Source organism: Anomaloglossus baeobatrachus, chromosome 11 (assembly GCF_048569485.1).
Source record: "Anomaloglossus baeobatrachus isolate aAnoBae1 chromosome 11, aAnoBae1.hap1, whole genome shotgun sequence".
Lineage (NCBI taxonomy): Eukaryota > Metazoa > Chordata > Amphibia > Anura > Aromobatidae > Anomaloglossus > Anomaloglossus baeobatrachus.
Genome location: NC_134363.1, coordinates 145,790,123 through 145,801,889, shown reverse-complemented (window position 1 = coordinate 145,801,889; position 11,767 = coordinate 145,790,123). Strand labels below are relative to the sequence as shown.

Sequence of the window (11,767 nt, the reverse complement as noted above, 5' to 3'; positions counted from 1 at the left end):
AGGTTAACGAGGGAGACGCCTTCAGAGTTAATTGCAGCCCTTAGAGTCCCTTGTCCAATTACTTTTGGTCCCTTGAAAAAGGAGGAGGCTATACATTACAGAGCTATGATTCCTAAACCCTTTCTCCGATTTGGATGTGAAAACTCTCATATTGCAGTTGGGAGTGTGCACTTTCAGCCCATATTATATATATAATTGTATTTCTGAACATGTTTTTGTAAACAGCTAAAATAACAAAACTTGTGTCACTGTCCAAATATTTCTGGACCTAACTGTATTATGCTATAACCAGCGCTGCAGCCCGATAATTCTGAAGATAATAGGCTATCCTAGCAATATGCCATCCCTTTCTATGGAGATATCCCCCTCCCAAACTCACCTTCCTCGCTTGCTCCTGCAGTATTCTGATCTGCTCTGCTATAACAGTCAATCTATTGCAGGCATTGGCCCGGATGAAGTCATCTGCCTAAAGGACGGAAAACGATAAAACAAATATGGCATTTTCGGATGACAATGGATTAAACATGGAATAGATCCGCTGTGCATTTAATTAATATTAATATTAAGCCGGGTACCTGCAGTTATTAGGAGGTCGTTATATCAGAGGAGAACGGAGGTAAATAACATGAAGAGGCAACTTTGATGCAGTCTGTCATCAAATCTGCTGAGAGGAGCTCAGAAAATGACTAAAAAGGGTTCCAAACGCTTCCATCAGAACGAGCTCACTGACAGATTCTCACTTGACTCATTCTGCAGCCAGCAACAGACAAGGCGACACAAAGGCTATAAAAGCAAATGGTGCCAAATTTTGTATGCAACTGTCACAGTAATGACAGGGAAAGTATGGCATATGACGTAACACTACAACAAAAGGGGTATTCCGGGGACACTAACAATAGTGAGCCCTAGTGAGGGGGTAGATGGACACCTCCTCCACTAACCTGCCGCTGTACCTTGCACTCCTAGTCAGTCCCTATACTAGTTCCTCACATGTTGCTGAGGAGGAACCTGAAGCCCTGAGTGACCCTTCAATAGTCCTGGCTAGTGAGTGGGCAGGTAAGAATCACTAGTCCCACTGGTGCACTAAAACAATACACCAGGGAAGGAAAATAGACAGGGGAAACAAACTGCTGCAATCAGCATCAAGGCTGCAGCCTACACAGCAATTTTCAGAGAGGGCTCCATCAACTCCTTCCACCTCCAGGCCAAGCATCCAAATGAGATCAGAGAATAACTGGCACCCTCTGCTGGAAGCAGAGGGCATATAAAAGGGACTGGGAGTGGTACAAACCAGAAACACCTGGAAAGGTGATGAGAATGCTTGCTGGCAAGAAATACTGACATTAACCTTTTCCTCCCCAAAGAAAAGGAAATACATTTAATCAGCAAAGTCTCAACCCAAAGACCAGAACCTGTCACTAGTCTCTACAACAGAGACGACCGCGACAGCAACCCACTATGATAAACCTGGTGCATTTCAGCACGGCCTTGTCTAATAATAGGCAGGATGATAAGTCTGCCCTATTGAAGTCATCAGGAATTCACTTTTCAAATTAGCAATAGTTCTGCAAAACCACCGAAACAGTGTGAACATGGCCTGGAGCCTCATATGCCCAGCGGCACCTTGTCCGTGGAGACTGGAGACTTGGGGTATGTTCACATTGCTCCTTTTCCAGCGGTTTTTTGAGTGATTCCACTTCTAAAAATGCTGGAAAAATCACTATCAAAATTTTTAAAAGAATTCTCCTATTCATTTTTATAGGAAAAAACAAATTTATTGCTCATATGTTTAGGCTTTTAAGCATCTTTTAAATGCTTCAGGCTATCAAATACGCCTGGTGGTTGAAAATTAAAGGGGTTGTCCACTACTTGGATAACCCCTACTCATTCCCCTGGTTCGTCCCTGTAAAAATAAATAAGTCTATACTCACATTTGATGCGGCCGTGGTTCAAGCAATGTCTGAAGTCGCATTCCTGGGGCCCATGTGACATAACACGCAAGCTTGGTGACCAATCAGCGCCGGGCGTCTGTCTCCCTACCTTTGAACATTTGAGCAGGATGTGAGTGCAGCGCTGACATCCTGCTCAAATGTCCAAAGGTGGGGAGAAGGAAGCCAGCACTGATTGGTTGCAGAGCTCGTGTGTCATAACAATCGGTGCTGGCTTCCTTCTCCCCACCTTTGGACATTTGAGCAGGATGTCAGCGCTGCACTCACATCCTGCTCAAATGTTCAAAGGCAGGGAGACAGATGCCCGGCGCTGATTGGTCGCCGGGCTTGCGTGTTATAATGTCACATGGGCCCCGGGAACGCGGCTTTAGTCATCGCTGCAACTGAAGCCGCACCGGAAGAGAGTATAGGCTTATTGATTTTGATGGGGTGATCAATGGGACTGAGAAGGGGTTGTGCAATTAATGGACAACCCCTTTAAGTGCATGTCATTTTCTTTGAATTGTTGTGCAAAGTTTTTTGCAACTTTTTGCAATATTCTGGGATAAAAAAAAAGCTTTGATGACTCGTCACTACAAATGGCGGGGAGACGGTGGAGTTTGGGTCGGGAAACTGGACCGGTCCGGAGATCGCGGTCCGTATTCAGACACGTGAAATGGATTGAATACAACTGCAATGTGTGGACAACGTGTTATGGAATGAGCCTGACTAAGTGCAGAAAATAACCCCATTCTTCAGTGCTCAGTCTGTCCGGACGTCCTCGGGGGCATCAGTCAAATTTGGATTTCCAATGCATAGTACGACCCTCTACAATACTCACCTTCTGCACCTGCTGCGCGAGCTCCACGAGGTTGGAGGGATCCCCTATACGATGGGTCTGATAGGTGCTGACAAGTTGGACCCTGGAGGGTCTTGAACTACTCTCTACGAGGCTCACTAGGGAGAAAAATAAGAGAATTTGACTATTAAATTATTTAAAAAAATAAATAACATTTATTTTATTACCGTAGTAGATAAGTTACAGGCACAGGGCGGCCATGTAGATGACGTGTAATGGTGGTATAGCTACAGTAGGGGGACAGGCCGAGGGTGCCACAATCTATACGGAGAGTTAGGTATATGTGTTACACGTCATGTGACATCCCTGTATGTGGTGGATGGAGGCGTGAAGGGCAAGGCTCTACATGCTGCAACATCCCAGTGCAGATTACACAATGACATTCTGCCACTATTTAGTACATGCGGACAAGGCGGTGACTTTGGTAATGCGGCTGTATGTCGCTGCTACATCACAGCATAATGCAAGTGATTGGGACTGGATTGCAACCTGCAAGTCACACCCCCCCCCCCCCCCCCCAAAAATAAAAAATGCAACTTGTCCTGATTTTGTAACGTTGCTTGTCACGGTTGTGATTTACTAGCGGGATACAGCGGTCTCTGATGTCGTGGCCACAGTCAGTGTGTAGCCCCAAGCCTAGTGTGCTAGACTGCTGGGGGCCATTTAATTTATTCTGCATTGCGTATATAGCGCCATCATATTCCACAGCGCTTTACAGACATCATCACTGTCCCCATTGGGGCTCACAATCTAATTCCCTATCAGTATGTTTTTGGAGTGTGGGAGGAAACCGGAGAACCCGGAGGAAACCCACGCAAACACGGGGAGAACATACAAACTCTTTGCAGATTTTGTTCTTGGTGGGATTTGAATCCAGGACTCCAGTTTTGAAAAGACTGCAGTGCCAACCACTGAGCCAGCCCGCCGTGCCAACCACTGAGCCACCCCCCCCCCGTGCCAACCACTGAGCCACCCCCCCCCGTGCCAACCACTGAGCCACCCCCTGTGCCAACCACTGAGCCACCCCGCCGTGCCAACCACTGAGCCACCCCCCCGTGCCAACCATCGAGCCACCCCACCGTGCCAACCACTGAGCCACCCCCCGTGCCAACCACTGAGCCACCCCCCGTGCCAACCACTGGGCCACCCCGCCGTGCCAACCACTGAGCCACCCCCCCGTGCCCAACCACCGAGCCACCCCACCGTGCCAACCACTGAGGGTGCGTACACACATCAGTTTTTGGCCATCAGGCGCAATCCGGCAGAAACATGAAAAAACGCACCCGGCGTCTGTTGCCACCAGATGCGTTTTTTCCCCCATAAACGTCTATTAGCGCCGGATTGCGCCGGATTGGCCTTGCGTCCAGCAAAATTTGTCCGGCGGCCGGATGGAACGTTGAGGTGAACGTTTTTTTTGTCTCCGGCGAAAAATCGTATTGCGCCGGATCCGGCGCCGTGTTTTATAATGCAAGCCTATGGACGCTGGATCCAGCGTAATACGTTAAAAAACAGATTACGGCTGCCGGATCAGTTTTTTGAACTGAGCATGCTCAGTATCACCACTGATCTGTCATAAAACTGAAGGAACTGATGGGAAAAAACTGATGCAACTGATCCTTTTTTTTGCTGGATTGTGCCTGATGGCAAAAAAACTGATGTGTGCACTTAGCCTTATGCATCAAAATCTATAACAAATACCCATGAAACCATGCAGATTGTGGAGCGATTCTGATGGGGATTTCATCCTATAAAAATCCACAGCATAGTTACATAGTTACATAGTTACTTAGGTTGAAAAAAGACCTAGGTCCATCTAGTTCAACCTTCCTCCACCAGTTGTACATTTAGTCACTAAGTCATTTATAACCAACAATGTTGTGTACTGAGGAAATCATCCAGCCCTTTTTTAAAAGCTGTTATAGCATCTGCCATTACTACCTCTTGTGGTAGGGCATTCCACAGTCTGACTGCTCTAACTGTAAAGAACCCTTTCCTATTTTGGTGTCGGAATCGCTTTTCTTCCACTCGCAGTGAGTGCCCCCTGGTCCTCAGTATTGTTTTCGGAAGAAATAAGTTATGTGCCAGTCCTTTATATTGACCACACATGTATTTATACATATAAATGAGATCTCCTCTGAGACGTCTTTTTTCTAAGCTAAACATATCTAACTTTTTCAATCTGCCATCATATGGGAGGCCTCCATTCCTCATCATACGGGCGGTCTCCATTCCTTGTAGTAGTCTAGTTGCCCGCCTTTGAACTGACTCTAACTTCTGAATGTCCTTTTTAAAATGTGGAGCCCAAAACTGGATCCCGTATTCCAGATGTGGCCTTACAAGTGATTTATAGATGGGTAACAATACGTTGGGATCACGGGATCTAATCTCTCTTTTTATACACCCTAGAATCTTGTTTGCTTTAGCAGCTGCTGCCTGACATTGAGTGCTGCTGCTCAGCTTATTTGTAATGAGAATACCCAAGTCCTTCTCCTGTTCTGTAGTCCCGAGTTTACTTCCATTTAATGTATACGCAGCTATAGGATTACTCCGTCCTAGGTGCATTACTTTACATTTATTAACATTAAATCTCATTTGCCAAGTATCTGCCCATTCTGACATCTTATCCAGATCTTTTTGTAATATTGTACTATCCAGGTCAGTTTTTAATATCCTACATAGTTTGGTGTCATCGGCAAAGACTGACACTGTACTATCAATCCCATCCACAAGGTCATTAATATAGAGAGTAAAAAGAATTGGTCCTAGCACAGATCCCTGCGGCACCCCACTGCTGACTATAGCCCATTTAGAGAATGTAGCATTTATGACTACTCTTTGTTTCCTATCTTTTAGCCAATTCCTTACCCAGTTGCATATTGTGTCCCCTAGTCCTTGCTTCTGGAGCTTTAGTATAAGGCTATTATGTGGTACAGTATCAAATGCCTTTGCAAAGTCCAAATAAATCACATCAGCTGCATTACCAATATCCAGGTTTGCACTTACCCCCTCATAGAACCCCAACAGGTTGGTTAGACACGACTTATCTTTCATGAATCCATGCTGTTTGTCAGTTATCATATTATTTTCTGCAATATATTTTTGCATGTCATCCCTTAAAATGCCCTCAAAAACTTTGCATACTACTGATGTCAGGCTTACTGGACGGTAGTTGCCTGGATCTACCCTCTTACCTTTCTTAAATATCGGTACCACATCAGCAATCCTCCAATCCTGAGGCACCAACCCTGTTACAAGTGAGTCTAAAAAGATGAGATACAGCGGTCTGTCGATTACGGAGCTCAATTCCCTCAATATTCGTGGATGAATGCCATCTGGCCCTGGGGATTTGTCAATGTTTAATTTACTCAGACGTAGGCGTACTTCATCTTGTGTTAAATTAATTATATCGGGTGGTGGACTTTGATTTTTCACTTGTTGAATGATCCCTGGTACAGTCAGTTCCTTGGTGAACACAGATGAGAAATGCCTATTTAATATCTCAGTTTTTTGTTTGTCCTCTATAACTAACTTGTTATTATATTTTAAGGGTCCGATACTATCCTTTGTTTTCCTTTTGGCATTAATGTATTTATAAAAGATTTTGGGATTTATTTTAATGTCATTGGCGATTTTTGTTTCAGTAGCTAGTTTTGCTTGTTTGATTTCTTTTTTGCATTGCCTAGTGATATCTTTATACTCCTGCAATGCTATTTCTGTATTCTCAGCCTTTAAGATGTTAAATGCCCTTTGTTTTTGTTTTATTATACTTTGTACAGTCTTATTTATCCATAGTGGTTTCTTTTTATTCCTGGACATTTTATTACCAGAGGGTATAAGTTTTTTACAGGACTCTAGCAGTATATCCTTTAAACTTACCCCATTTATGTTCGGTATCCCCAGTTATTATGACTCTGTCCCAATCTACACATTTAAGCTCTTCCCTTAATTTGTTGAAATCAGCTTTCCTAAAATTCCAGGTTTTAGCATTCCCCCTTTGAAATGTTCTATTGAATATTATGTCGAAGCTTACCATATTATGATCGCTGGTGCCCAAGTGCTCCCGGACCTGTAGATTTGAAATTGTATCCGGTCTATTTGACAGGACCAGATCTAGCAAATTATCTCCCCTCGTCGGTTCATCTACCATCTGAGAGAGGAAATGGTCCTGAATGGTAGATAAGAACTTACAGCTTTTAGCAGAACCAGAAGATTCTATGTCCCACTGAATGTCTGGATAGTTGAAATCCCCCATAATAAGAACCCGATTATTATTATTAGCTGCCTTTTCAATTTGTTCCAGCATTTCACCCTCTATTTGTTCAGGTATGTTAGGAGGCTTATAGCAAACTCCAATTAGCATTTTTCCATTATTCCCCTCCCCATGTACATTTACCCATACTGACTCTACATTGTTGCTGTTCCCCTCAATGTCATCATACAACACAGGTTTTAGGTTAGATTTAATAAATATACACACCCCCACCACCTTTTTGGCCTTTCCTGTCCTTCCTAAATGTACTATAACCCCTGTATGTTTGTCACCCAGTCATGGCTTTCATCCAGCCAGGTTTCCGTAATGCCCACCACATCATAATCCATGGTTGACATAAGAGTCTCCAATTCATTCATTTTGTTTGCAAGACTTCTTGCATTTGCCAGTAGACATTTAATCCTATTAACACCTTTATTACTCCTAGCCTCCCTACGTTCCTTGTATGTCCCATCCCCCCCTAATCCTTCATTGACCCCTACCGTCTCCCTGTCTCTATCTGCTCTATCTATCCCCTTATTTGCTCCACTACCCTCTCCTCCCCCCCGATCCTAGTTTAAAAGCTCCATCCGTCTGACCATTTTCTCCCCCAGCACAGCTGCACCTTCCCCATTGAGGTGCAGCCCGTCCCTACCGTAGAGCATATCCGTCATGAGCGAGTCGTCAGCTGCACAGGTTATACCATTATTAAAGGTATGGTCCAATCAAAGCAAGTTATCCTTTTGGATAGGTGATACGTTACTGATTAGTAGGTATCTCACCACTCAGACCGCACCGTTCAGCGGATCCGAGAATTTTTATTTTCTTCACAACATGGAGCGGTGGTCGAGCCCGTGCACTGCCGCTCTATTCTAACAGGCATAAAAGCTTCCCGTGATTAGTGCAGGTCCCAGCAGTCGGACCCCCACCCATCAATAACTTATCACCTATAATATGGAGAGATGATAAAGGGGTTGTCCAGTGAATACAAGGTAAGTTATACTATCTAGTTATAGTTATACTATCCTAATATATAGTAGGTGTAATTATATTAGCAAATACCTCCAATTAGAAATGTAGTATAGTTCTCCTGATTAGCTATGTCTCTTACCTCATGTGCAGCTTAGGTATCCATGGTTACAACCACTCATGTAGTTCCTTGCGTGTGGTCATAACCATGAATACCTAAGCGGCAATGCCCTGCACATGAGGTAAGAGACATGGCTAATCAGGAGAACTATACTACATTTCTAATTGGAGATATTTGCTAATATTATTATTACATCTACCACATATTGGGATAGGATCTTAGACATGGAATACCCCTCGAAGTGATATATGATTAGAATTAGTTATTTAATTATACTGTTATGGTCGGTGAGGAGTTCCTCCCTAAAGAAATGGGCTCATGACAGACTTAATGGTCAATTTATAAATGTCTAAGACGGTGGCCCCCACTAATAAAGGGTCCCTTAATTCCCCATTCTGACCAGCGCCTCGTCTGCGGTGTCGGCGGAGATGGCGGTATGTGCAGCTCTCCATACTCGAGGATCATTATATGGAAATAACCAACACCTTCCCAGCTCATGATGTAACAGTATGGAGGGTGCAGGTGTATGCAGCAGCTCAGGAGCTGAACTCTCCATACCAGGCAGGTGCCAGCAGTATTATACAGCCAGCTCCTGCCTCTAACAGCAGCAATCGGAGCTAAACACCAGAAATGCAGGGTTTTTGTTTGCTTTTTTTAAGTCACTGCCGTTTTCTCTAAATATGAATGAACAAAACATCATATGAACCCCCATACACAAACACACAGTCCATGCACAGAGCTCAGCCTCACCTGTAGTGACCTGCTGACTGTGGGCGCCCTCCATGTCTCCCGTCCTGTGCTGCTCAGGGAAAGCTCCAGCATGTTACAAAACAGCTGACCCACTGCCTGCTGGGAGCACGAGTCCCCGGCAGCCATCTTTGATTAGGGCAAAGAGATATTCATCTTTTTTTAAATCGACAATAAGTTTTTCTCCCAGATAAATAATCATTCATGTGAAGATCTCGCTGGTTTCTGAAGGTTTATGGGTGAAGTTTCAACCTTCCTCTATTTTTTTTTTTGCCAGTACTAAAAATGGAATTGTTTATGTGATGTAAGGGAGGAAGTGTGAGACCACGTGATGTGTGAGGAGGCTGACCGCAGAAGGTCACGTGACACACATGGGTCATGTGACTATGAGCTATGTGGCTCAGGAATCTATGTGCAGAGGGTGAGAGGGAGGAGGCAAAAGTGAGGCAGGGTGCGTGTGTGTAGGGCACATCTGTGGGGGGCACGGTATGGAGTGGTGTAGGGTGCATCTGTGGGGGGCACTGTATGGAGTGGTGTAGGGTGCATCTGTGGGGGGCACTGTATGGAGTGGTGTAGGGTGCATCTGTGGGGGGCACTGTATGGAGTGGTGTAGGGTGCATCTGTGGGGGGCACTGTATGGAGTGGTGTAGGGTGCATCTGTGGGGGGCACTGTATGGAGTGGTGTAGGGTGCATCTGTGGGGGGCACTGTATGGAGTGGTGTACGGCACATCTGTGGGGGGCACTGTATGGAGTGGTGTAGGGTGCATCTGTGGGGTACACTGTATGGAGTGGTGTAGGGTGCATCTGTGGGGTACACTGTATGGAGTGGTGTAGGGTGCATCTGTGGGGGGCACTGTATGGAGTGGTGTAGGGTGCATCTGTGGGTACACTGTATGGAGTGGTGTAGGGTGCATCTGTGGGGGGCACTGTATGGAGTGGTGTAGGGTGCATCTGTGGGGGGCACTGTATGGAGTGGTGTAGGGTGCATCTGTGGGGTACACTGTATGGAGTGGTGTAGGGTGCATCTGTGGGGGGCACTGTATGGAGTGGTGTAGGGTGCATCTGTGGGGTACACTGTATGGAGTGGTGTAGGGTGCATCTGTGAGGTGCACAGTATGGAGTGGTGTAGGGTGCATCTGTGGGGTACACTGTATGGAGTGGTGTAGGGTGCATCTGTGAGGTGCACAGTATGGAGTGGTGTAGGGTGCATCTGTGGGGTACACTGTATGGAGTGGTGTAGGGTGCATCTGTGAGGTGCACAGTATGGAGTGGTGTAGGGTGCATCTGTGGGGTACACTGTATGGAGTGGTGTAGGGTGCATCTGTGGGGGGCACTGTATGGAGTGGTGTAGGGTGCATCTGTGGGGTACACTGTATGGAGTGGTGTAGGGTGCATCTGTGAGGTGCACAGTATGGAGTGGTGTAGGGTGCATCTGTGGGGTACACTGTATGGAGTGGTGTAGGGTGCATCTGTGAGGTGCACAGTATGGAGTGGTGTGGGGTGCACTGTTTGGAGTAGTGTAGGATGCATATGTGGTGTGCACTGTAGTGGTGTACAGTCTGGAGTGGTGTAGGGGTACATTTGTGGGGTGCACTGTCTAGAGTGGTGTAGGGTGCATCTGTGTGGTGCACTCTGGAGTGGTGTAGGATGTATCTTTGGGGTGTTCTGGAGTGGTGTAGGATGTATCTTTGGGGTGTTCTGGAGTGGTGTAGGAGGCATCTGTAGGGAGCACTAGACTAGAGATACCACGGACCCACTATTCCCTATGTAAGTGTAGGGGCAGGGCCGTATTTACCATTAGGCACCCGTGGTCCGGTGCCTGGGGCGGCAGGTTGTGGGGGGGCGGCACCCTCTGGCAGCAAAAAAAGAAATTTATTTATTTTTTACATTTTTTTTTTTGCGGCCGCCGAGCACAGGGAGCTGATTGACCCCGGAACTGCCGGCGCCTGCACTTCCGGGGTCACAGGCGCGCGCCAATCAGCTCCTTCCTCTGTGCTGCGTCCACTGCTGTGTGGACGTCACATGCAGAGCTCCCAGCAGGATGCCGCGGAGGACGCCGTGATGGAAGCCGGTGTCAGAAGAGGATACTCACGTGAGCCAGGAAGATGGCGGCGGGCACTGGAGCAGGTAAGTGGATTCATAAGGAGCGTGGGGGTGTCTCTAATGCAGACCGGAGATCTGCGCATGCGGGGGGGGGGGCAAAGGCTGATACTGGAGGGAGGCAGAAGCTGAGACTGGGGGGAGGCTGGAGGGAGGCAGAGGCTGAGACTGGGGGGAGGCTGGAGGGAGGCAGAGGCTGAGACTGGAGGGAGGCAGAGGCTGAGACTGGGGGGAGGCTGAAGGGAGGCAGAGGCTGAGACTGGAGAAAGGCAGAGGCTGAGACTGGGGGGAGGCTGGAGGGAGGCAGAGGCTGAGACTGAGGGGAGGCTGGAGAGAGGCAGAGACTGGGGGGAGGCTAGAGAGAGGCAGAGACTGGGGGGAGGCTGGAGGGAGGCAGAGGCTGAGACTGGGGGAAGGCTGGAGGGAGGCAGAGGCAGAGACTGGGGGGAGGCTGGAGGGAGGCAGAGGCTGAGACTGGGGGAAGGCTGGAGGGAGGCAGAGGCTGAGACTTGGGGGAGGCTGGAGGGAGGCAGAGGCTGAGACTGAGGGAGGCTGGAGGGAGGCAGAGGCTGGGACTGAGGGAAAGGCTTGAGGGAGGCAGAGGCTGAGACTGGGGGGAGGCAGAGGCTGAGACTGGGGGGAGGCTGGAGGGAAACTGAGACTGGAGGGAGGCTGAGACTGGAGGGAGGCTGAGGCGGAGACTGGGGGGAGGCTGAGGCGGAGACTGGGGGGAGGCTGAGGCGGAGACTGGGGCAGGCTGAGGCAGGGGGGAGGCAAAGGCTGAGACTGGGGG

At 47.6% G+C, this 11,767-nt stretch overlaps 1 protein-coding gene across 1 annotated transcript in view; it reads right to left on the bottom strand.

Annotated features, from left to right (window-relative positions):
- The window catches only part of C11H1orf50 (chromosome 11 C1orf50 homolog), an 11,406-nt gene extending 2,361 nt beyond the window's left edge, over nt 1-9,045 (bottom strand). The window contains exons 1-3 of the mRNA XM_075327318.1: nt 8,877-9,045; nt 2,770-2,885; nt 380-466 (exon numbers count right to left, since the gene is read on the bottom strand). Coding sequence (XP_075183433.1) covers nt 380-466; nt 2,770-2,885; nt 8,877-8,910 — 237 coding nt within the window. The 5' untranslated portion in view covers nt 8,911-9,045. The remainder of the gene's footprint in view (nt 1-379; nt 467-2,769; nt 2,886-8,876) is intronic.
- Between the last annotated feature and the right edge of the window lie 2,722 nt (nt 9,046-11,767).